The sequence below is a fragment of the Thalassophryne amazonica genome, chromosome 5 (assembly GCF_902500255.1).
Source record: "Thalassophryne amazonica chromosome 5, fThaAma1.1, whole genome shotgun sequence".
Taxonomy (NCBI): Eukaryota; Metazoa; Chordata; class Actinopteri; order Batrachoidiformes; family Batrachoididae; genus Thalassophryne; species Thalassophryne amazonica.
Genome location: NC_047107.1, coordinates 38,980,406 through 39,007,391, shown reverse-complemented (window position 1 = coordinate 39,007,391; position 26,986 = coordinate 38,980,406). Strand labels below are relative to the sequence as shown.

Below are 26,986 nucleotides of genomic sequence, written 5' to 3'. Positions count from 1 at the left end.
GGCTCGTTTGTCATGGGGCTAGTTTATGATGGTCTAGTTTGTCATGGGACTAGTTTATGATGGGCTAGTACGTGATGAAGCTAATTTGTTACGGAGCTAGTTGGTGATGGTGCGAGTTGGTAATGGGGCTAGTTGGTGGTGGTTAGTTTCACATGAGACTATTTGGTGATGGGCTATGAACGTATTTTATCATGAAACTACTTGGTGATGGGTCAGTTTGTGGGGGCTATTTTAATAATGGGCCTAGCTGTTGATGGGCTTTTTTGTGAGATGGCTAGTGGGTGATGGGATAGTTTGTGAGAGGGTTAGTTTGTGGTGAAACAAGTATGTCATGGAGCTAGTAAGTGATGAAGCTAAACTGTCATTGGGGCAAGTTGGTGATAGCTTAGTTTGTGATAGGGCTTGTTGTACAAAGGGCTAGTTTGTGAAGGGGCTAGTTTGTCACAGAGTTAGCTGGTGATGAAGCTAGTTGACAATTGGGCTAGGTGAGTGCCAGCCTGAGAAACAACTTTCATGCTACAAAGCCTAAATCTGTCTTTCATGCATGCAATGACAGACAAGCACTTGTAGTATCCCTGACAGCAATAAGACAGCTTCTATGTTCTAATGAGACAAACAAAAGTTGCCTCTAGTAGAAAATGCAAAGTATTTGAACTTCTACAGTGATTATGACTTCGTTTTCCATGTTTTTCCCTTATAAATCTGAATGCAAACAAATGCATTGAATAAACAAAAGAGAAAACACAGACAAACCTGCCCACTACCACACTTCAAGCTTCTACTTGGCTTTAACAAATCTACAACCATCTTTCACTTTTTCTTGCAGGTACTTCAGTTTTTCCTCATTGTCTCTACAATTTTTATCCAAAAGCTGGAACATATTTGTCTATCTGTTCTCATTTAAAGTCACAGTGTACAAGCTGCAGCGGATGTCCTGGTATCTATTGTGTTTGTCGTGCACAGGGATATTGGACATGGTTGTGGAAACATACAAGTGCAGACAGCCATGAAACCCTCGTAGCCCTCATGGATTCAGTACGTATAATCCAGCCTGTCTGTGTGCGTGACATCAGGAAGGCAGGTCTAAATGCTGGAGTGAGTCCCAGAACTACCAGGAAATCCTTCATAACCAGAAATAAGCGTCACCTAAACATTACCCAGATACTGGAACAAAAAGCTGGAAACCTCAGAATAAACAAGTTACTGTGGGAATGGCTACCGAGAATGTCACATGCTATTTCAACATAATAGATGGGGAACTATATTGCGTTTTGTTTGCAGTAGAGGAGAGATTTTTCTATCCCTGCGTACCTTTGTACAAGCACGTGCGCGTCACATCTGAAACATTAAATTAAATGAGTTGAGCACCATCGAAAAATATTAAATTATCTCAATCACTGATTATTATTTTTCAAGAAAACATGAGATTGTCTTGTTGCAGCTTGACAGATATGATAGTGTGCTTTTTTCTTGGTTTATTGTACATCCACTAGTTTTAGTTAACTTATTTTAAATTGCTATATATCCAGATGTGGATCATGTTTTATAAAACTCCTTCAAGCATGAACTAGTTTATGTTGAACAGGTTTTAAATTATGACAAAACAGTGGTTAAATGTCTTAAACTAGCTTTAACCTGGCAAATTCATCAGGCTGTCTATGTTTAATTGTTGTACCCCTGCCAGTTGCTGAACAGGGAGAATGTTATGTGATCAGTCCTGTCAGGCACAACAATGTGGTTTACTGATTATGAAGACATTTTACAAGGAGATAGATAGCTTGTCGGTTGAAGAAAATTACAGAAAATTTTGATGGTGATCACGATCTACCCCCCACTTTTTTTCTTGTGTTGTTTCTTATGATCTCAGGTTCAGCAATGACAATTAAAAACACTATAATATTTAGGCAACAAAAAGATTTTATTGCATGTTAAAGATTTTTCAAAGTGCTTGTTCCATGAAAATACAATAAACAATCTCCTCAGATTAAATTTTGCTAAACCCCAGTTGCAAAAACCATTGGAATTAGTGACCAAAGTGAAAAATATGGCATTTGTTACCATTGTTGGATTTGTCAAAACTGGTGTTTGGACAGCACTCCTCTTCCCGCATAAACACGGTGCCACTTAAAACTATTTTCCACATATTGTCCAAAAATACCTCTCTGTCTTCAGCTATGCCTTTCCTCCCTTCTACATAAGGCATTTGATGCATGTGTACAGTACACACAGAAAACCGTCCATTATCTTGGGTAAACAAAAGCTGATAGGTCCATCAACCCACCAATTAAAACTTCCCCTAGGCTACTAGTGAATTACAGGAAAGGACTTTAAAATTTAAAGACTTCCCTGGTGGTGAATGCATTTTTTTCCAGAACAGAATGTTCCTGGTTCAAGGCCACCCCTGCCTAGTCTCCATGTAATGTAGCATTGCATCAGGAAGGGCATCTGGCGTGAAACTTGTGCCAAATCAACATGTAGTTCCATCTCGGTTCTGCTTTGGCAACCCTGAGTGAAAAAAGGGAGAAGCCTGAAGAGACCTCATTACGAAAAATTACTTCACCTTTAAATAGCATTGTTGGATTTCATGGGGATCACAGCATTAGAAAATGATGTACTTTGGTTTGTGTCATTCCATACGGTGCATGCGGAAAGTATTCACAGCACCTCAATTTTCCATATGTTGTTGTGTTATAGCTTTAATCCAAAATGGAGGAAATTCATTTTTCCTTCAAGATTCTACTCACAACACCCCATAATGACAAAATGAAAAACTGTTGAATTTTTGAAAATTTATTAAAAATAAAAAAAACCCTAAGAAATCACATGTACATAAGTATATTTTGTTGATGCACCTTTGGCAACAATTACAGCCTGAAGTCTTCTTAAATATGATGCCACAAGCTTGGTGTACCTATCTTTGGGTAGTTTTGCCCATTCTCCTTTGCAGTACCTCTCAAACTCCATCAGGTTGGACAGGAAGTGTCAGTGCACAGCTATTATCAGATCTCTCCAGAGATGTGCAGTTGGATTCAGGTCTGGGCTCTCGCTGGGCCACTCACGGACATTCACAGAGTTGTCCTGAAGCCACTCCTTTGATATCTTGGCTGTGCCTGAAGCTAGGTGAAGCAGTTGTTTAGATCCTAAACAACTCTACTGGTGGTTGGCTCTCACTGCGGTATTGTATCACTTCCTGTTCCGGAGCACAGCGGTGTTTTTCTGTATCTGTTAGCTGTTTAATCTGCGCAGTTAGATTGATCTAGTTATCTAGATTACGATTTGTTTCCCAAAGTAATCTTTACGTGCCTTAACTAAAGCACTCCCTCTGCTGAATCACCTCTAAATTATTTACACATTATTCACTTTGCGTGTTTTTAGGAATCCGCTAGCTTAGCGTAGCTACTAGCTCTTAGCCGATTTAGCATGGCAGCTTCTCCTGTCTCTCCCGCACTTTTCTGCTCTGGGTGTGAAATGTTTAGTTATTCCTCGGCCTCCTTTAGCAGTAATGGTACTTGTAATAAGTGTAGCTTATTCGTAGCTTTGGAGGCCAGGCTGGGCGAATTGGAGACTCGGCTCCGCACCTTGGAAAATTCTTCAGCTAGCCAGGCCCCTGTAGTCGGTGCGGAGCAAGGTAGCTTAGCCGCCGTTAGTTACCCCCTGGCAGATCCCGAGCAGCCGGGAAAGCAGGCCGACTGGGTGACTGTGAGGAGGAAGCGTAGTTCTAAACAGAAGCCCCGTGTACACCGCCAACCCGTTCACATTTCTAACCGTTTTTCCCCACTCGACGACACACCCGCCGAGGATCAAACTCTGGTTATTGGCGACTCTGTTTTGAGAAATGTGAAGTTAGCGACACCAGCAACCATAGTCAATTGTCTTCCGGGGGCCAGAGCAGGCGACATTTAAAGAAATTTGAAACTGCTGGCTAAGGCTAAGCGTAAATTTGGTAAGATTGTAATTCACGTCGGCAGTAATGACACCCGGTTACGCCAATCGGAGGTCACTAAAATTAACATTGAATCGGTGTGTAACTTTGCAAAAACAATGTCAGACTCTGTAGTTTTCTCTGGGCCCCTACCCAATCGGACCGGGAGTGACATGTTTAGCCGCATGTTCTCCTTGAATTGCTGGCTGTCTGAGTGGTGTCCAAAAAATGAGGTGGGCTTCATAGATAATTGGCAAAGCTTCTGGGGAAAACCTGGTCTTGTTAGGAGAGACGGCATCCATCCCACTTTGGATGGAGCAGCTCTCATTTCTAGAAATCTGGCCAATTTTCTTAAATCCTCCAAACCGTGACTATCCAGGGTTGGGACCAGGAAGCAGAGCTGTAGTCTTACACACCTCTCTGCAGCTTCTCTCCCCCTGCCATCCCCTTATTACCCCATCCCCGTAGAGACGGTGTCTGCTCCCAGACCACCAATAACCAGCAAAAATCTATTTAAGCATAAAAATTCAAAAAGAAAAAATAATATAGCACCTTCAACTGCACCACAGACTAAAACAGTTAAATGTGGTCTATTAAACATTAGGTCTCGCTCTTCTAAGTCCCTGTTGGTAAATGATATAATAATTGATCAACATATTGATTTATTCTGCCTTACAGAAACCTGGTTACAGCAGGATGAATATGTTAGTTTAAATGAGTCAACACCCCCGAGTCACACTAACTGCCAGAATGCTCGTAGCACGGGCCGGGGCGGAGGATTAGCAGCAATCTTCCATTCCAGCTTATTAATTAATCAAAAACCCAGACAGAGCTTTAATTCATTTGAAAGCTTGACTCTTAGTCTTGTCCATCCAAATTGGAAGTCCCAAAAACCAGTTTTATTTGTTATTATCTATCGTCCACCTGGTCGTTACTGTGAGTTTCTCTGTGAATTTTCAGACCTTTTGTCTGACTTAGTGCTTAGCTCAGATAAGATAATTATAGTGGGCGATTTTAACATCCACACAGATGCTGAGAATGACAGCCTCAACACTGCATTTAATCTATTATTAGACTCTATTGGCTTTGCTCAAAAAGTAAATGAGTCCACCCACCACTTTAATCATATCTTAGATCTTGTTCTGACTTATGGTATGGAAATAGAAGACTTAACAGTATTCCCTGAAAACTCCCTTCTGTCTGATCATTTCTTAATAACATTTACATTTACTCTGATGGACTACCCAGCAGTGGGGAATAAGTTTCATTACACTAGAAGTCTTTCAGAAAGCGCTGTAACTAGGTTTAAGGATATGATTCCTTCTTTATGTTCTCTAATGCCATATACCAACACAGTGCAGAGTAGCTACCTAAACTCTGTAAGTGAGATAGAGTATCTCGTCAATAGTTTTACATCCTCATTGAAGACAACTTTGGATGCTGTAGCTCCTCTGAAAAAGAGAGCTTTAAATCAGAAGTGCCTGACTCCGTGGTATAACTCACAAACTCGTAGCTTAAAGCAGATAACCCGTAAGTTGGAGAGGAAATGGCGTCTCACTAATTTAGAAGATCTTCACTTAGCCTGGAAAAAGAGTCTGTTGCTCTATAAAAAAGCCCTCCGTAAAGCTAGGACATCTTACTACTCATCACTAATTGAAGAAAATAAGAACAACCCCAGGTTTCTTTTCAGCACTGTAGCCAGGCTGACAAAGAGTCAGAGCTCTATTGAGCTGAGTATTCCATTAACTTTAACTAGTAATGACTTCATGACTTTAATAAAATTTTAACTATTAGAGAAAAAATTACTCATAACCATCCCAAAGACGTATCGTTATCTTTGGCTGCTTTCAGTGATGCCGGTATTTGGTTAGACTCTTTCTCTCCGATTGTTCTGTCTGAGTTATTTTCATTAGTTACTTCATCCAAACCATCAACATGTTTATTAGACCCCATTCCTACCAGGCTGCTCAAGGAAGCCCTACCATTATTTAATGCTTCGATCTTAAATATGATCAATCTATCTTTGTTAGTTGGCTATGTACCACAGGCTTTTAAGGTGGCAGTAATTAAACCATTACTTAAAAAGCCATCACTTGACCCAGCTATCTTAGCTAATTATAGGCCAATCTCCAACCTTCCTTTTCTCTCAAAAATTCTTGAAAGGGTAGTTGTAAAACAGCTAACTGATCATCTGCAGAGGAATGGTCTATTTGAAGAGTTTCAGTCAGGTTTTAGAATTCATCATAGTACAGAAACAGCATTAGTGAAGGTTACAAATGATCTTCTTATGGCCTCGGACAGTGGACTCATCTCTGTGCTTGTTCTGTTAGACCTCAGTGCTGCTTTTGATACTGTTGACCATAAAATTTTATTACAGAGATTAGAGCATGCCATAGGCATTAAAGGCACTGCGCTGCGGTGGTTTGAATCATATTTGTCTAATAGATTACAATTTGTTCATGTAAATGGGGAATCTTCTTCACAGACTAAAGTTAATTATGGAATTCCACAAGGTTCTGTGCTAGGACCAATTTTATTCACTTTATACATGCTTCCCTTAGGTAGTATTATTAGACGGTATTGCTTAAATTTTCATTGTTACGCAGATGATACCCAGCTTTATCTATCCATGAAGCCAGAGGACACACACCAATTAGCTAAACTGCAGGATTGTCTTACAGACATAAAGACATGGATGACCTCTAATTTCCTGCTTTTAAACTCAGATAAAACTGAAGTTATTGTACTTGGCCCCACAAATCTTAGAAACATGGTGTCTAACCAGATCCTTACTCTGGATGGCATTACCCTGACCTCTAGTAATACTGTGAGAAATCTTGGAGTCATTTTTGATCAGGATATGTCATTCAAAGCGCATATTAAACAAATATGTAGGACTGCTTTTTTGCATTTACGCAATATCTCTAAAATCAGAAAGGTCTTGTCTCAGAGTGATGCTGAAAAACTAATTCATGCATTTATTTCCTCTAGGCTGGACTATTGTAATTCATTATTATCAGGTTGTCCTAAAAGTTCCCTAAAAAGCCTTCAGTTAATTCAAAATGCTGCAGCTAGAGTACTGACGGGGACTAGAAGGAGAGAGCATATCTCACCCATATTGGCCTCTCTTCATTGGCTTCCTGTTAATTCTAGAATAGAATTTAAAATTCTTCTTCTTACTTATAAGGTTTTCAATAATCAGGTCCCATCTTATCTTAGGGACCTCGTAGTACCATATCACCCCAATAGAGCGCTTCGCTCTCAGACTGCAGGCTTACTTGTAGTTCCTAGGGTTTGTAAGAGTAGAATGGGAGGCAGAGCCTTCAGTTTTCAGGCTCCTCTCCTGTGGAACCAGCTCCCAATTCAGATCAGGGAGACAGACACCCTCTCTACTTTTAAGATTAGGCTTAAAACTTTCCTTTTTGCTAAAGCTTATAGTTAGGGCTGGATCAGGTGACCCTGAACCATCCCTTAGTTATGCTGCTATAGACGTAGACTGCTGGGGGGTTCCCATGATGCACTGTTTCTTTCTCTTTTTGCTCTGTATGCACCACTCTGCATTTAATCATTAGTGATCGATCTCTGCTCCCCTCCACAGCATGTCTTTTTCCTGGTTCTCTCCCTCAGCCCCAACCAGTCCCAGCAGAGGACTGCCCCTCCCTGAGCCTGGTTCTGCTGGAGGTTTCTTCCTGTTAAAAGGGAGTTTTTCCTTCCCACTGTAGCCAAGTGCTTGCTCACAGGGGGTCATTTTGACCGTTGGGGTTTTACATAATTATTGTATGGCCTTGCCTTACAATATAAAGTGCCTTGGGGCAACTGTTTGTTGTGATTTGGCGCTATATAAAAAAACTGATTGATTGATTGATCCTCAACACTTAACCAGCTGCATGCTAGATCAGGGGTGGGCAATCATGTGCCATAAAGGGCCGAGACATTGCAGGTTTTCCTTGCTACCAGTCATCTTCACAGGTGATTTTGTTAATATTCAGGTGTCTCAGCAGGTGATTTCATTGATGACCAGGTGTTTATGTGCAGGGGAGAAGCTCATCAGCAACCCACCTGGTGAGGTGATTGGTTGCAAGGAAAACCTGCAGTGTCTCGGCCCTCGTTGCCCACCCCTGTGCTAGATCATGAATAGAGAACATGCTACATGGCTAAAATGTCATAGCTTGTGTTTCCCCACAACACAAATGACAGGACTCCTCCAACTCTCCCAAAGTAACCTTTCATTTGACCCAAAGGATATGCTGAAGAGATCCAGAGAAGAGATCCAGATCATCGAGTTGTTAACTTAAGTCACTGGTTACTATCTGAATCTTACTATCTGAAACTGCTTGGGACTCCAGCGAGAGTGGTCGCATCTCCTCCTCTCTCCTCTATCTCTGCTCCAACCTTCAAAGTCCCTACTTCACCAGGCTGGTGAATTCTACAAACTATACTGGATTAATCATGGAATTGATCAGCTGGTCTCTGAACGCTACTGACACCATTTTTTCTACAAGAAGATCAGGGCCGGGGGACTCTGCGTGCCCGGATGGAACTTACCCTGTAGGCTATGTTCTCGATGCCTGGGAGATGTGGCAGGTTGCATGCTTTGCACCATTCTCTGTGGAGGACGTCAAGGATTTATTCATATTTGGTTTCATAGTAGGATGGCTGGTACTTATTGGCTTATGTGCTGCCCTGACCTACCGGAAGATTGGCAAGACGGCTGCCGCCAAAACCATGGTCCCTCGCTTGGCCATCATGATTAATGAGTTGGGCAAGGCGATACATTATCAGACTGCACTAACCCTTGAACTCAGACGCAAATTGGATAACATCTTGGAGCAAATGTGCACCTTGCAGGAAGATTTCAGAGGCCAGGGAATTTTTCACAATTGGGATCTGGTTTGTTCATGTGAAGCCGGAAAACTGTTTTCACTGCTCAACCACAAACACGGCAGGCTTATCAGCCTCTCAAGGATAAAATGCCCATTGTTTTTCCTCCAGAAGAATCTCTACGGCCTTGGGAAGATTGGCTGCCTCCTTATCTCTGTTACTCCAGTACACAAGGAGAGAAAGACTCACACATGGACAAAGACTGAAGCATGCTCCACTTTCCCTCCTACCTCCCCTCCTGCCCCCCATCACACACCCCATCCCGGCCACCGCTCACGCCACCCCTTCTCCCCTCCGGGGGCTGCGTGGTTTTAGCTGCGGCAGGTCCCCGTTCCCCCCAAGCTAGCGCTGGCGCGACTCCTGTTGCAGCGGCTACCACACACTGACATCGCCCCAATTTGGAAAACAGACTGTTTCAAGTTTAGTGCACATAAACCATATCAAATGTATATGTGTTGTCTTAATTCTGATGTGTCCCATTATTACGGTAATCAAGTAATAATTGTGGATTAATTGCTGTATCTTGTCTGTGGAAATATGAGTGTGGATGTAATCTCGTTGTTGTTGCACTTGTAATGACAGTGACAATAAATCTCATCCATCCATCCATCCATCCATCCATCCATCCATCCATCCATCCATCCATCCATCCATCCATCCACAACCATACAGTAAGACAGGAAGCACCAGGAAAAAAAAATTAATTCGCAAAGTTCTGCGTGCACAAACTTTTCCTTCATTTGAATCTCAGATGTTTAAGATTGGTTCTTCTTGTCCTTTCTACTGCATGCTGGTGTTTCCCCCACCTGGCCCTGCTGCTGTCTTTTTAAAAGATTTTAGTGACTTCTTATCTTCAATTTTTAAGTTGTACAATGTTTTAATCCTCTGTGATTTTAACATTCATATTGATGACAGCACCTCCTGTCCAGCAATTGAACTTTTAACATTGACTGAAACTTTTAATTTTAAGCAACATGTTTCAGATCCTATGCACCAGAAAGGCCACACCATTGACTTAGTTTTTTCATTGGGTCTTAACATTGCCAACCTTTGCGTAGAGGATGTACACTTGAGTGATCGTTTTTGTGTGTCATTTAAGTTGTTTTTCACTCCTGAGGTTGCACCGCCTCAGGTTACAAGTCAAAGGCGCATCATCACTGAGGATACCGCTGTCAGGGTTTCAGCCATGTTTGATGCTAATCTGCTCTTGAACTGCCCTGATGTGGACAGCTTTGTTCACGGTTTTAATAGTTACTGTGAATCCATTTTGGATCAGGTTGCACCAGTTAAATCCAACCTGGTGACTAAGAAGACAGCTTGTCCTTGGCTTAATGACTGAATTCAAAATATGAAAAGACTTTGTCGAAAAACCGAGCGTCTGTGGAAGTCGACCAAATCTGAGGTCCACAGACTGCACCTTAAGGAGCAGATGTTTTTGTTAAATGACTCAATAAAAAAGCCAGATCAGAATACTGATAATCATGAATGAGAAAAAAAACTCAAGTTCTGTTTGATACTATCAATTCTATTGTTTGTCCTGCGACAACTCCTATACCTGTTGTGTGCAAAGCTGACAGTAATACATTTCTTAAGTTTTTTATTGATAAAATTCTGGACATTAAGGCAAAATTACCAGTGCCTTCTTCTTTTTGTGACTCAACTGTTGAGCCTGCATCCAAGTGGTCATTTTTCAAACCTGTAATGCAGGTTGATGTTGCTGCTGTGGTGTCAAAAATGAAGTTGTCCATCTGTCCATCCGATCATTTTCCCTGTAAACTTTTTTCAAGAGTTTTTAGTGACATTTGCCTCTGGGTTACAAATATGATTAATGCCTCTCTCTCTACTGGTGTTTTTCCCAGCTTTTTTAAACATGATTTTGCGGAACCTCTTCTCAAAAACCAAACCTGGACCCTACAGATCCTAAAAACTTTAGACCAATATCAAAATTTCCATTCTTGTCTAAAATCTTAGAGAGGGTGGTCTCTGAGCAACTCACTTTTTTTAAGAGATGTTTAATATTTTTGACGCTTTTCAGTCCGGTTACCGCAAGCATCACTCAACAGAAACTGCCCTGCTTAAAGTGTCTAGTGACATTATGATGTCTGCGGATTCTGGGAAATGCACTGTCCTTGTTCTGTTAGATCTTTCTTTTGACACGATTGCTCATAACATCTTATTAACAAGATTGCAGGACTCAGTCGGAATGTCAGGACCTGTCCTAGCATGGTTCTCTTCCTATTTGTCGGGCAGGAGTTTCTGTGTCCCGGCTAATCAGATCCTGTCTGACTCTGCTGATCTATTGTGCGGAGTACCCCAAGGATCAGTTTTGGGCCCCATTCTATTTTTGCTTTATGTTCTTCCCTTAGGAAAGCTAATTCAGGGATTTGATGATGTCTCTTATCATTTATTTGCTGATGACATCCAGCTGTACTGCTCTTTTAATGTCTCTGAGATTCACAAACTGACTTCTTTAACTAATTGCCTCGTTTTTAAACTTAAAAATTCAAATAAAATAAATAAAACAAAACAGCCACACCGGCCAGTTTTGTCTGTACTGAAGTTTTCCCTTTAAGTGCGTGTCGACGGGCAGGCGTGAACAATGCCGCTGGGACAGTTTTGTGCATGCGGGAACACAGTGCGAGCAGCTGCGCAATGTGAAAATAAAGTAATACTACCACAAACGGGATGTGAACCTGCAATTTCCAAAGGCTCTGATTGCCAGCCAGAAACTTTATCACTGAGCTACCATCATCTGCTGACTGTTGTCATGCTAATAGCACAAATGGCCACACATTTTCTAAGTGCCAAGTGAGCAGTAGAATTCACCTGGAATTTGGCCAACACCTGCCGCGAGAGGGATTGATGGGTTCTCACACCTGTCACACTCTGTGCACACTCTGTCTTTCAGCCGCTGGTGTGCGCAAATAATTTTAGCAAGAGATGTATGAGGTGTTGGAGGCAGCTAAGATTTTACATGTATTGCATACCATTCCTGCTTCATGCGCATTTCATGCACAATTCGACCACAAACGTATTATGTGTGAAGGGGCCCTTAACTCCAATTACTGCATTGGACTCCAGCGGGAGCCAATTGTGTGTATTTGTGTGTGCATGAGCGCGTGCGTGTTTGGAGTCCAGAGTGCAGATGGCCCCCTTTTCACCCTCCACAGTCTTCCTCTTCCTCAGCGGCAATGCAGATTCAACCTGTCATCTTTTATTTTTTTGTCCTTTAAACTTGTTTTATGTCAAACACGGCACTTGATGCTACAGGGGTGAAGTTGCTCTTCCGAGGCGTACCCTGCGTACCGGTTATATAGGACTGTATATCTCTTCCTGGTATGGCGTACTGCTGCGCTCAGGCTTATTTTCACCTCTGCAAACAGGCATTGCCCAATCAAATTTCTTCTACTTTTTTATTGTAGAAACAAACAATGAAGATGGTTAAGGGAAATGTATCGGAGTAAAAGTATACAATTTATTGAGGAAATGGAGTGGAGTAAAAGTGAAAGTCGTCAGAAACGTAAATAACGAAGTAAAGTACAGATATGTCAAAATTCTACTACAGTAACAAGGTATTTCTACAACCCCAATTCCAATGAAGTTGGGACGTTGTGTAAAATGTAAATAAATACAGAATACAATGATTTGCAAATCCTCTTCAATCTATATTCAACTGAACACATGACAAAGACAAGATATTTAATGTTCAAACTGATAAACTTTATTATTTTTGTGCAAATATTTGCCCATTTTGAAATGGATGCCTGCAACTCATTTCAAAAAAAGTTGGGATAGTGGCAACAAAAGACTGGGAAAGTTGACGAATGCTCAAAGAACACCTGTTTGGAACATTCCACAGGTGAACAGGTTAACTGGAAACAGGTGAGTGTCATGATTGGGTATAAAAGGAGCATCCCCAAAAGGCTCAGCCATTCACAAGCAAATATAGGGTGAGGATCACCACTTTATGAACTGCATGAAAAAAATAGTCCAACAGTTTAAGAACACTGTTTCTCAGCATTCAATTGCAAGGAATTTAGGGATTCCATAATCTATAGTCCATAATACATATATTCAGAAGATTCAGAGAATCTGGAGAACTTTCTAAACGTAAGTGGCAAGGCCGAAAACCAACCAACCAAACCATTGAATGTCTGTGACCTTCGATCCCTCAGGCGGCACTACATTCAAAATCGACATCATTGTGCAAAGGATCTTACTACGTGGGCTCAGGAACACTTCAGAAAACCAATGACAATGAACACAGTTCGTCGCTACATCTACAAGTGCAAGTTAAAACTCTACCATGCAAATCGAAATCCATACATCAACAACCTGCAGAAACACTGCCGCCTTCTCTGGGCCTGAGCTCATTTGAAATGGACAGATGCAAAGTGGAAAAGTGTGCTGTTGTTGGGAAAGTGTAGGAACACGGACCCACAACAGGGGGCGCAAATGAACGGACAATGGAGGAAGTCAAATAACAATGCTTTACTGTTGTGAAACACGCACAACAAACACAACCGATTACAATGTCAAAGAATAAGCCGAATTCCAACGGTGTCGTGTGGGCAGGCTCGAAGATAGGAGACGTCTGTCGAAGTCGAACCGGAACCACCCGATTTCCTCCGCCACCGAACCCCGGGAATACTGGAGCCGCCAAGTCCCGAACTCCCAGGTGGCCACTGCCTCCGCTTGTCGGATCCGGTACTACTGGCGAGGAACAGAAACAGTCAGATGTGGGTGCGTCTGCACCCAGCAACACGTAGGGTGGAAACACCACCTCTACCTCTCGTCAGAAAAATACTGTAGTATAGGAATGTGGGTACTTATCCAAAAAAAGTCCAATACAGTCTCCAGCTGTCCTACACACAAGCAACAAAGTATTATGGTCAAGACGATAACACAATTGGCTGAGTACGTTACCTCCTTGGTAGAGCGATATCTCGGCAGAGAAGTGGAGATGACGTCTTGCAGATATACCGCGGCGGATCAGAAGATTGGTAACAGCTGTCGTAGGTGACAGCTGTCACCCCGGCTGCTCCTGTGAGATGGCAGCGCCCTCTGGTGCCTGGAGCCCGCACTCCAGGCAAGGTGCCCTCTGGTGGTGGTGGGCCAGCAGTACCTCCTCTTCAGCGGCCCACACAACAGGACCCCCCCCTCAACGGGCGCCTCCTGGCGCCCGGCCAGGCTTGTCCGGGTGGCGGCGGTAGAAATCGGCCAGGAGGGCCGGATCCAGGATGAAGCTCCTCTTCACCCAGGAGCGTTCTTCGGGGCCGTACCCCTCCCAGTCCACCAAATACTGGAAGCCCCGGCCCATCCTTCGGACATCTAAGAGCCGGCGCACAGTCCAAGCCGGCTCGCCATCGATGATCCGGGCAGGAGGTGGTGCCGGACCTGGAGTACAGAGGGGTGAGGTGTGATGGGGATTGATCCGGGACACGTGGAAAACGGGATGGATCCGCAGTGAGGCCGGAAGCTGAAGCCTCACCGCGGCTGGACTGATGACCTTGAGGATTTTAAACGGACCGATATACCGTTCCTGCAATTTAGGGGAGTCCACTTGGAGGGGAATGTCCTTAGTAGACAACCACACTTCCTGCCCTGGCCGATACGTAGGGGCCGGGGTCCGCCGACGGTCTGCATGGGCCTTCGTCCTCATCCGGGCCCGCAGCAAGGCAGAACGGGCGGCACGCCACACCCGACGGCACTTCCGTAGGTGGGCCTGGACCGAGGGCACACCGACCTCTCCCTCAACCACCGGAAACAAAGGAGGCTGGTACCCCAAACACACCTCGAAAGGGGAGAGGCCGGTGGCTGACGACACCTGGCTGTTATGGGCATACTCGATCCAGGCCAGATGGGTACTCCAGGCCGCCGGGTGCGCGGCTGTCACGCAACGCAGGGCCTGCTCCACTTCCTGATTGGCCCGTTCCGCCTGCCTGTTGGTCTGGGGATGGTACCCGGATGAGAGACTTACCGTGGCCCCCAGTTCCCGGCAGAAGCTCCTCCAGACTTGCGAGGAGAACTGGGGACCACGATCGGAGACGATGTCTGTTGGGATCCCATGCAGCCGGACGACGTGGTGGACCAGGAGGTCCGCTGTCTCCTGGGCCGTCGGGAGCTTCGGGAGGGCCACGAAGTGGGCCGCCTTGGAGAAACGGTCCACTATCGTGAGGATGGTGGTGTTGCCCTGGGACGGCGGGAGGCCCGTGACAAAATCCAGGCCGATGTGGGACCAGGGGCGATGGGGCACGGGCAGCGGCTGGAGCAGTCCCGAAGCCCTGCGATGGTCAGCCTTGCCCCTGGCACAGGTGGTGCAGGCCTGGATATAATCCCGGACATCGGCTTGTAGGGATGCCCACCAGAAACGCTGCCGGACAACTGCCACGGTCCTTCGCACCCCTGGATGACAGGAGAGCTTAGAGCCGTGACAAAAGTCCAGGACTGCAGCCCTAGCCTCTGGTGGGACGTAGAGTTTGTTCTTCGGCCCAGTTCCGGGGTCCGGGCTTCGTGCCAGGGCCTCCTGGATGGTTCTCTCTACGTCCCAGGTGAGGGTGGCCACGATAGTGGACTCCGGGATGAGGGGTTCCGGTGGATCCGACAACTCCGCCTTGACTTCATCTTCATGTACCCGGGACAATGCATCCGATTTCTGGTTCTTGGTCCCGGGACGGTAGGTGATCCTGAAGTCAAAGCGGCCGAAGAATAGTGACCAGTGGGCTTGCCTGGGGTTCAGCCGCTTGGCGGTCCTGATATACTCCAGGTTCCGGTGGTCAGTGAAAACCGTGAATGGCACGGACGTTCCCTCCAACAGATGTCTCCACTCTTCAAGAGCCTCTTTCACCGCAAGGAGCTCTCGATTGGCGACGTCATAATTCCGTTCGGCCGGGGTCGACCTGCGGGAAAAATAGGCACACGGGTGAAGGACCTTATCGGTCTTCCCGCTCTGGGAAAGCACAGCTCCTATCCCTGAGTCCGAGGCGTCCACTTCAACCACTAACTGGCGACTAGGATCGGGCTGCACCAGAACGGGTGCAGACGAGAAGCGCCGTTTCAACTCCTTGAACGCGGCATCGCAACAATCTGACCAGGTGAAGGGGACTTTTGGTGAGGTCAGGGCTGTCAGGGGGCTAACTACCTGACTGTAGCCCTTAATGAACCTCCTGTAAAAATTAGCAAAGCCGAGGAACTGTTGCAGCTTCCTACGGCTAGTGGGTTGGGGCCAGTCTCTCACCGCCGCAACCTTGGCCGGATCAGGAGCGACGGAGTTAGGGGAGATGATAAACCCCAGGAAGGACAAAGAAGTGCGGTGGAACTCGCACTTCTCGCCCTTCACAAACAGACGGTTCTCCAACAACCGCTGCAGGACCTGACGTACATGTCGGACATGGGTCTCAGGATCCGGAGAAAAGATGAGTATATCGTCCAGATATACGAAGACAAATCGGTGCAGGAAATCCCGCAAGACATCATTAACCAATGCTTGGAACGTCGCGGGGGCGTTTGTAAGACCGAACGGCATGACCAGGTACTCAAAGTGACCTAAGGGGGTGTTAAATGCCGTCTTCCACTCGTCTCCCTTCCGGATCCGAACCAGGTGATACGCATTTCTAAGATCGAGCTTGGTGAACATTTTGGCTCCATGCAGGGGCGTGAACACAGAATCCAACAAGGGCAAGGGGTATCGGTTACGAACTGTGATCTTGTTCAGCCCCCTGTAATCAATGCATGGACGTAGTCCGCCATCCTTTTTACCCACAAAAAAGAAACCTGCACCCATCGGGGAGGTGGAATTCCGGATCAACCCGGCAGCTAGAGAGTCCCGGATGTAGGTCTCCATTGATTCGCGCTCAGGTCGCGAGAGGTTGTACAGCCTGCTGGACGGGAACTCAACGCCTGGAACCAAATCAATGGCACAATCGTACGGACGGTGGGGGGGAAGGGTGAGCGCCAGATCCTTGCTGAACACGTCCACAAGGTCATGGTACTCCACCGGCACCATCCCTAGATTGGGCGGGACTCTGACCTCCTCCTTAGCCTGGGAACCGGGAGGAACCGAGGAACCTAAACATACCCGATGGCAGGTCTCGCTCCACTGAACCACTACCCCGGACGGCCAATCGATCCGGGGATTGTGTTTTAACATCCAGGGGAACCGTAGAATCACGCGGGAGGTGGCAGGAGTCACAAAAAACTCGATCACCTCCCGGTGATTCCCTGACACCACCAGAGTTACTGGTGGTGTCTTATGTGTGATAGGAGGGAGTAGGGAGCCATCTAGTGCCCGTACCTGCACAGGAGAGGTAAGCGCCACCAGAGGGAGCCCTATCTCCCTGGCCCATTTACTGTCTAACAGATTCCCTTCAGAGCCCGTGTCCACCAGTGCTGGGGCCTTCAGGGTTGAATCCTCATAAAGGATTGTAACTGGGAGTCGTGTGGCAATATGGGTGTGTCCCACGTGAATGTCTCGGCCCACCCCTAGCCCAGTTTCTAGGGGTGGGCGTTGGTGTTTAACCGCTCGGGGCAGTCTCTAACCTGATGCTCTGTCGAGCCACAAACAAAACACGCTCCGCGGACCAGCCTCCTCTGTCTATCTGGTGCCCTAAATGTGGCCCTGCTCGTGTCCATAGCTTCGTCAGCAGGGGGAGCTGTAACCCCACGGAGAGTAGGGGCCGTGGAGCGTGGGGAGGGCGGGACGCGGTCGGAACCGGAAGGGAGAGGGACGGCGCGTGCCCGGCCACGCCCTTCGTCTCGTTCCCGACGGCGTTCTTCTATCCGATTGTCTAATCGAATAACGAGATCAATAAGCCCATCTAAATCCCACGGTTCGTCCTTTGCCACCAGGTGCTCCTTGAGGACCAACGACGGTCCGTTTACAAAGGCGGCGCGGACGGCAGTGCTATTCCAGCCGGACCTCGCAGCCGCGATGCGGAAGTCGACCGCATAGGCAGCTGCGCTCCGGCGCCCCTGTCTCATTGACAGCAGCACGGCTGAAGCGGTCTCTCCTCTATTTGGGTGATCGAACACTGTTCTGAACTCCCTCACAAACCCATCATATGTCTGAAGGAGCCGTGAATTTTGCTCCCAGAGTGCTGTAGCCCAAGCGCGTGCCTCACCGCGAAGCAGATTTATCACATAAGCTATTTTGCTAGCATCAGTCGCGTACATGACGGGACGCTGTGCGAAGACGAGCGAACACTGCATAAGGAAGTCCGCGCACGTCTCCACACAGCCTCCGTACGGCTCTGGGGGGCTTATGTATGCTTCCGGGGAAGGTGGGAGGGGTCGTTGAACGACCTGTGGAACGTCACTGTTATGCACAGGGTCGACAGGAGGGAGAGCTGCAGCGGCGCCCTGAGGGCGCGCTTCCACCTGCGCGGCAAGAGCCTCCACCCTGCGGTTCAGGAGGACGTTCTGCTCGGTCATTAAATCCAATTGAGCCGTGAAAGCGGTGAGGATCCGCTGCAACTCACCGATCACCCCTCCTGCGGACGCCTGTGCGCCCTGGTCTTCCATTGGCCGTTCAACAGCCGGTTGACGCCCCTCGGGATCCATGACGATGGCCGAGATATCCTGTTGGGAAAGTGTAGGAACACGGACCCACAACAGGGGGCGCAAATGAACGGACAATGGAGGAAGTCAAATAACAATGCTTTACTGTTGTGAAACACGCACAACAAACACAACCGATTACAATGTCAAAGAATAAGCCAAATTCCAACGGTGTCGTGTGGGCAGGCTCGAAGATAGGAGACGTCTGTCGAAGTCGAACCGGAACCACCCGATTTCCTCCGCCACTGAACCCCGGGAATACTGGAGCCGCCAAGTCCCGAACTCCCAGGTGGCCACTGCCTCCGCTTGTCGGATCCGGTACTGCTGGCGAGGAACAGAAACAGTCAGATGTGGGTGCGTCTGCACCCAGCAACATGTAGGGTGGAAACACCACCTCCACCTCTCGTCAGAAAAATACTGTAGTGTAGGAATGTGGGTACTTATCCAAAAAAAGTCCAATACAGTCTCCAGCTGTCCTACACACAAGCAACAAAGTATTATGGTCAAGACGATAACACAATTGGCTGAGTACCTTACCTCCTTGGTAGAGCGATATCTCGGCAGAGAAGTGGAGATGACGTCTTGCAGATATACCGCGGTGGATCAGAAGATTGGTAACAGCTGTCGTAGGTGACAGCTGTCACCCCGGCTGCTCCTGTGAGATGGCAGCGCCCTCTGGTGCCTGGAGCCCGCACTCCAGGCAAGGTGCCCTCTGGTGGTGGTGGGCCAGCAGTACATCCTCTTCAGCGGCCCACACAACAGCTGTGGTCTGATGAGTCCACATTTCAAATTGTTTTTGGAAATTATGGACGTCGTGTTCTCCGGACAAAAGAGGAAAAAGACCATCCAGATTGTTACCAGGGCAAAGTTCAAAAGCCAGTATCTGTGATGGTATGGGGGTGTGTTAGTGCCCATGGCATAGACAACTTACACATCTGTGATGGCAGCATCAATGCTGAAAGGTACATCCAGGTTTTGGAGCAACACATGCTGCCATCCAACCAACGTCTTTTTCAGGGACGTCCCTGCTTATTTCAGCAAGACAATGACAAGCCACATTCTGTGCGTGTTACAACAGCATGGCTTCGTAGTAGAAGAGTGTGGGTACTAGTCTGGCCTACCTGCAGTCCAGACCTGTCACCCATTGAAAATGTGTGCCACATTATGAAGCGCAAAATACAAAGGAGACCCTGGACTGTTGAACTTGTAAAGTTGTACATCAAGCAAAAATGGGAAAGAATTCCACCTACAAAGCTTCAACAATTAGTGTCCTCAGTTCCCAAACACTTATTGAGTGTTGTTAGAAGGAAAGGTGATGTAACACACTGGTAAACATACCACTGTCTCAGCTTTTTTGAAACGTGTTTCAGGCGTCCATTTCAAAATGAGCAAATATTTGCACAAAAACAATAAAGTTTATCAGTTTGAACATTAAATATCTTGTCTTTGTGGTGTATTCAATTGAATATAGGTTGAAGAGGATTTGCAAATCATTGTATTCTGTTTAAATTTACATTTTAGACAACATCCCAACTTCATTGGAATTGGGGTTGTACTTTGCTACATTACAACACTTAAAGTATACTGGGAGAAATAAGATAAATCCACTACTTTAATTCTTTTATTTGGAAAGGTTTATGTTCGTTCTTGTGGTAAGACTGTTATATTGTGTTGAAGCTTCTTAAATTTATAACACCATAAGTGAATGCTTGTTACGAAGTGTTCCGCTCAAAACTATTTGTGGCACTGCTGCCCTCTACTGGGATCACTTGCTTAGTTAAGTGATGTATTTTTTTGTCATCCAACTGCTGTGATCACATGCAAGTGCCTCAGTGTCTGTTTTAGAATTTTGTTCTCCGTGTTGCTTCTCTTGGTTTCTGTGGTGGTGCCACATTTTGCACTTCATGAGGGGTTTTGCATTGACCATTTGTGGTTGAATGTGGGCGTGTAGATTGGGGAATACGTAAGTTAAGAATATAAGAGAAATATGAAAGAAGGCAGACTGAATGAAGATCAGAATTATTTGCTGCCTTCGGTCACATATACACAGACGTTCACGCGTACACATGCACACATGGCCGGGTAAGGTTCATGCATACTACATATGCACTGGGTAAATTTCCACTCTGCACAGACAATCTTCAGTTGTCTCGCTGATGGGAGGGCTAACTACTGGTTTAGGCCAGAACCTGGCACCACAAACCCTCTGATGTGGCAACGCACACAAGCCACAATCATTCCCAATCAGATGATTCTCCCCAGAGGTGATGGAGGAAGCGTGTGGATACTTTACCAACCCACCGTTGTCTTGATAACATAGAGATCTTGTCTGTATCTGTGACATAACCGTGTTAGATTTTTGGGAAGGGGAAAATCACTTCCCAACACTGCATGCACTGCTGTGTGCAGGCCACTCCACAAGCAGATTTGTTTGGACATGCTATATTCTGTAATCTTAATTTTTGATGTCAAGTTATTTCAACCTGAAAAAACACTTTCTGCATTACATACAGCTTGAAGGACAGATACTGAACTATAATTCTTTACCTTCTGTTAACTTTACCTCTTAAGCTGGCTCCCATTGCCATTATTTGACATCCAAGTGTGTACGGATTTGGCAGAGGAGACAAACAAATCAGATACCCAATTAAGGATTGAAAACAGGTGTAATCAGTGGTAAAAACTGTCTTGTAGAACACTGTGAGCAATTGGGAAAAGCTTAAACATATTTTAAAAATCTATGACTTTGGCACACATCGTAATCCACAAACTGAATAATCAGATTCCAAAATATTTCTATTTTACTGTAATTTTATAGATTGCTTTGGTTTTTATTTTGTTTGTGTATCTTGAAGTGCATCACCAAATGTGGATTTGGCTACAATTAAAGGCTAAGAACAAAATATAATGCAGAAAAGTGTGATCATAACCACTGTGGAGGTTAGTACATATGCTACATGGAATAGTTTTGCGTGCAAGTCTACAAGCACTTGTATCATGGGCTGCGTCCATATTCAGGTGTAGTTAGCAATAACCATCTATCATCAGTACAAAACAATATGACACACAAATTTTGCCTGCTGTTGTAATAAATCAGATCCAGTTACCCAGTGTTTAGAATCGGGATGGAAATTGGGGGAAGAAAATCTGCAATGGGAGCCCGGCTTTATATGTGTGACAATACATATGCTCATCCACTAACGATCACAGACTGTGGGTGTCACTGTCCCCAATGACCTCATTAAAATGTGATGAAAAATGCAGACCAGGAAACAGAAAAATTGCTGATCTCTCAATTTTTGGGGATCAAAGATCAGGAAGCATGTTTTGGTGCTGCATGGTGCACCATCTACTACTCTATAGAACTGCCCTGGGTCTCAATTAGCAGCCACCTGTGCAGATCAGAGGTCCATCCCTATCTGTATGCGACAGCCAGGTGATAAGCTGGTAACACATGTGCTTCATCCTGGGGTCCAGGGGAATGAGGCATCTATGTGCTGGCTTATGCACAGAAAAACTCATCACATGACTACCATCTCACAACAGACTCTCCCTCATCATGCAAGTATCATGCTTCATCTGGTTACCTTAGGCCACTGTTTAGGACCCATGTTTCACAACCACACAGTAGGATTTTAAGCACAATGATCTTAATGGCATGGACCTTCTTCCTCCAGCAAAGATATCAGCATCACCTAATACCCCATCCAACAACTTCATCAATCCATAAGCTCTTCACAGACATCTCTCATTCAGAGAGTGTGTGTATGTGAATATGTGTATACGTAAGCTCAGCTGCACGGCATGGCTGCTGCGGCCACCCACACTCACATTGCCTCAATTCGGATGATGGACTGTTTCAAAGTTTAGCGTACATTAACAATCAAATGTATATGTGTGGTTGTTTTAATTCTGATGTGTGCCATTATTACATTCAACGAGTAATAATTGTGGATTAATTGCTGTATTTTTGTCTGAGGTAAATGGGTGTGAAGATCATTTTGTTGCACTTGTTGTAATGGCAATAAATCATCATTCATTCATTCAACAGGGGTGTAAGTGGTCATGGTATTTATACGCATCGAAGTACTTTACAGAAACTGAGGCCTGTTTGACAGTGAGGTGTAAACTGTGTGCAGTAGTCCTGAACTAAATAACAAAGTGGTCAACCTCTGTAATGAACAACCCAACTAATCTCTTTATTCTGCACATGTAACTGAGAAATATGATGTTTAAACAAACAGTACAATTATCTCCCTTTGAAGACATCGAACCAAAATAATTTTCCTTCATGCACATCTTTGTGTGAAGTTTCCAGTTTAGGGCCAATTCACACTATGACGTGATGTGGCTGATGCTGGCTGAAGGAGAAGATTCTCAAAAATCTCTGTGAAACATCAGAAAAAGCTCACTCCAGGGGTCCAAATTCCCTGTCTTTGACACAAGCCGACATAGCCCAACAACAACGACGGTCCAGTGACTTACTATTGGAAGTAGTTCAACCCTTGAAAATTTTTCTGGGACCACGATGAACACCACTGTTGCCTGAGTGACGTTGATGGAGTGTGGCAGACCTCAGCCCTGGTTGGCATTATTCAACTTTTCATTCTCCATCAGCAAACACCAGGTGAATTTTTAGAGTGTGAATGAGCCATTAGAAAGAGTTGCATTCATAAAGTCAATATCATATGATGCATAACAGTTTACAAATCTCAGACTTACAGATAGATGGATGGAGGGACAGACGGACAGAGTGATCCCCCCCACTCACATCCCTAACATTTGTTTGCTGGTGTAAAAAACTAAACCTAATAGTAAGACATTAACATAGCAAACGTGTACTCACAGCTGTTTAACCCGCTGGGATCCAGAAACATAAAAATAAATAAAACATGATGTAAACTCACTGGTGTGTCCATGAACCCCTGAGGGTTAATTAAAACTAAGTTATGTTTTACACTTTCCAACATGCCTTCTCAGCTCTAAGATGCACTGCACGATGCACAGTGTTGTCATTTGGCTTATATTAACTTGGTACATTTTGCACTCATAGCACTTTGTGAACATAAACAATGCTCCCAGCAAGAAGACCACAGAGAGGGAACCTCCAGCTGTGCACATTCAGTTGACAATCTAAAATACAGCCAGACCTTCACTGGTTGGCCTCAATGAGTAGGTCACAGCAACATACTTGTGCATTTTATACACAATATCTCAAACATGACAGCAGGCCCAAACATGTAGTACATTATTAACAAAGTGAGCAGATAGGATGGAATTTTCCATCCTAAACCCTGTCAGGTTCAGGGTCTCTGTGTGGGTCATAAATGGGTTAGTCCCCAACAGCCGTCTGCTTTAGGAGGGGCTCATGTTTGTCAACCAAAGAGGAGCGGGGCCAGTGGAAAGTTACCAGTCCCACACTCTCATGCGCACACACACACACACACACACACACACACACACACACACACACACACACACACACACACACACACACACACACACACACACACGAGGACAGGTCCAACTGAGCGACTGTAACTAGCCACCAAACACGTGTTTGTCTCGCTCACTGTTTGTCTGACAGCTTGCGTTTGTAGTGGGCGAGGGTGCGGGGAGCATGGTTCTGTTGTCAGGACCCTCCTGCCCGCAAACTACAAAAACAAACCTATTTGATAATGTGTGTTCACATGTGTGCTAAGTAACCACCTGCAGCATCATTGCTAGAAAGAGGAGTGTGTGTGTGCGTGTGTGTGTGTGTGTGTGTGTGTGTGTGTGTGTGTGTGTGTGTGTGTGTGTGTGTGTGTGTGTGTGTGTGTGTATGCATGCTACACCTGTGCAGGAATATTTTATATATATACTTACATAATAAATAATATTCTTGCATGTGTGTGCTACATCCATGCAAGAATATTATATATATTCTTATATAATAAATAATATTCTTGCATGTGTGTGCTACACGCATGCAAGAATATTATATATATTCTTATAAATAATATTCTTGCATGTGTGTGCTACACCCATGCAAGAATATTATACAGTATATTATGTAAAGGCATCCATGTATGTTTTCCCAGTGTATATATGTCAATATTTGTACAAGCAATCAATCAATGTTCAATGTTTCTGTTTTTACCATATGACAATCATGCTATGGTATATTTATGGGAGTAGCGGGTGAGCAAACTCAGAAGGAAAAGCCCAAAGAAAGCCAGCTCGCGTGACTGTGATGTGACTTATATGTTTTTTTGTGCAGCCTACAACATGAAATACTAATGTACTGCAGAACTGACCTGAGTTCCAAGGCAGCTCACCATCATGTGAGTAAGTAGTTTGGCAGCAAACATCGGGAAACGGGAACAAAGCACATGGGATAAGATCACCAAAGTAAAACCTAAGGAGGGTAAAGAGAAAATGCCTTATAGTAAAATAATAATCCTAAAATAACATTTTAATTACTGTTTGGTCTACATGTTGAGAACAACAACAAAAAAAAACTCCATGACCAACTCACCCATATTAACCGTGACCTTGACAATAAAAATTCTACATTTTAATCACTTTTTGGTGAAATGATATATCCAAAGATAAAGGCTTGTTACTGTTGAGCATATGACAAAGAAATCATTTATGTTGTAACAACTATTAGAAAAGCTTTTAAAATATCACAAAAGTGTGTCAGCTTCATGTTTACACATTCTCTGGTTCAGCAATGTTGGTTAAACAATACTGAGGTGACTAGTGGATTTTATTTCAAGTTATACTTTATTTCAAGTTATACTTTTTTCAGCATGATTCTTTCAAGAACTCAACAAGCCAATTCCTTGAATTAATGTTGCCAAGCTGTTAAACAGTTTAACGCAAACTGCACATTTTTCAATGCATTTTTAACAGACTTTTAACAGCCCTGCTTTACAGTGAAAATTTAAAAGACTTGCAGGAGTAATGTCATTGGGAAATGAGGAACAACAAAGACAGCCAATAATAGCACAGTTACTAAAAAAGAGCAAAAACCTGATTAAATGCAACCAAACTGCCTTAGTTTGACGGATAAATGAAAACTCACACATTTTAATTCTATATATTCATTAGAGATATCAGATATGTAGCAGAGATGTCAATTTTAAGTAAGATTTGCAAGAAAGCAAGATTTATTTATACAGCAATTATCACAGATAAAAATCATAAAGTGTTTTACAAGAAACAGTAAAAATAAGATCATAGCATATCAAACGATATAAAACATGATAAAAATAGAAAACAGCATAAAAACAACAAGCCGAGCTAAAGACTTGTCTGTGCAAAAAGTGTCTTCAGCTGGTTTTTAAAAGAGTTAGTGGAGACAATTGATACTTAGTTACTCTTTTCCTTTTTCTGTGGGACATTGTGATTGTGGCTAATTAATTTTATTATTGTTGGTGTTGTTACATTTTTAAGATAAATAATCAAATGAGTAACTGTAAAAATAATCATCAGATTAATATGGAATAATAATAGTTATTTGTAACAATAGCTGGCAGACAGACAGACATAAAGTCAGAAAAAAATAAATGTATCAGTCTGGATCGAGGAAACATGATGACACTTTGTACCTGAGATGCTGATGAATCCAGAGGCATAGAAGGCCTCATTGTAAGACGCAAGACTGGCGATCTCTGCGTAAGCCGTGTAGACGGACAAGTGGGAGCAGGCACATTCCACATAGCTTGGATTTTCTTTCACGACCCTGCAATACTGACCATCTGATAACCAGCTGGAAGAGAGGAAACACAGGAGGATGTATAAAAGTTAACTGGGAATGTGCTATAAAACCACAATCGCAGCTGCAGAACCAGCAGGTGCAGCATGAGCGTATTTAGAAAAGCAACAAATACCCTTGATGCCCAGCAAAATCCTTGATGGTAATTCAACACACATGGTGCCAACATTAACATTACTAGGCAATAGTACCTGTGGGGGACTCTGGCAGATAGGTAAGGTAAGTATACAGCATTCAGTGTTTGGTGGAAATCTGACTTTTGCCCAAAAAGATTTTGAACCCAATGACTGACCTTTGGCAAATCTGCCCTTGTTTGAGTCAATCCAAAATCCACTCCACATGTTTGCAAGGTTTGGTGCAAATTGAAATGGGAAAAAATATTTTTGCCTTTGACCCCAATGATTGATCTTTGGTAAATTTCCTGTCACCTCAGAAATTGCAGAAGCCACCAACATATGAGCACCAGGTTCAGTGGGCATCAAAATGAAACTCATAATTTTGACTTTTGACCGAGTGACCTTGCCCTTTCCAAAGCAAACACTTTAAATGCAATTCTGTGGTTGACTGTCATCCACATATCCACTTTGGTGGAAATCCGCCAAAGGATTTGGGAGGGGAAGGGAAACAAACAGACATCCATTTTGTAAATATGCTTATTCCAGTTAAAGTCAAAATAGGCTACAGCCTATCCCAGCAGCCACCGGGCAAGCAGCGGGGCACGCCCTGGACAGGATACCAACTATCACAGAAAAAAAAAAAAAAAAAACAGAAAGATAAATTGGATTTGTACCTGTGACCCAATGACCTTGACCTTTGCCAAAACAAACCTCTCAAGAGCAACTGTGGGGTCAAGTGACACGCACACA

At 44.5% G+C, this 26,986-nt stretch overlaps 1 protein-coding gene and 1 long non-coding RNA gene across 3 annotated transcripts in view; one reads left to right on the top strand and one right to left on the bottom strand.

Annotated features, from left to right (window-relative positions):
- adgrv1 (adhesion G protein-coupled receptor V1) overlaps nt 1-26,986 on the bottom strand; it is a 444,323-nt gene that overhangs the window by 202,461 nt on the left and 214,876 nt on the right. For both annotated transcript variants that reach the window (XM_034170035.1, XM_034170036.1), the window contains exons 87-88: nt 25,954-26,114; nt 24,655-24,755 (exon numbers count right to left, since the gene is read on the bottom strand). In XM_034170035.1, coding sequence (XP_034025926.1) covers nt 24,655-24,755; nt 25,954-26,114 — 262 coding nt within the window. The remainder of the gene's footprint in view (nt 1-24,654; nt 24,756-25,953; nt 26,115-26,986) is intronic.
- On the top strand, nt 11,306-22,129 carry LOC117510350. The gene is made up of 3 exons (XR_004560689.1): nt 11,306-11,381; nt 21,299-21,302; nt 22,117-22,129. It is a non-coding gene; the product is annotated as an uncharacterized LOC117510350 (long non-coding RNA).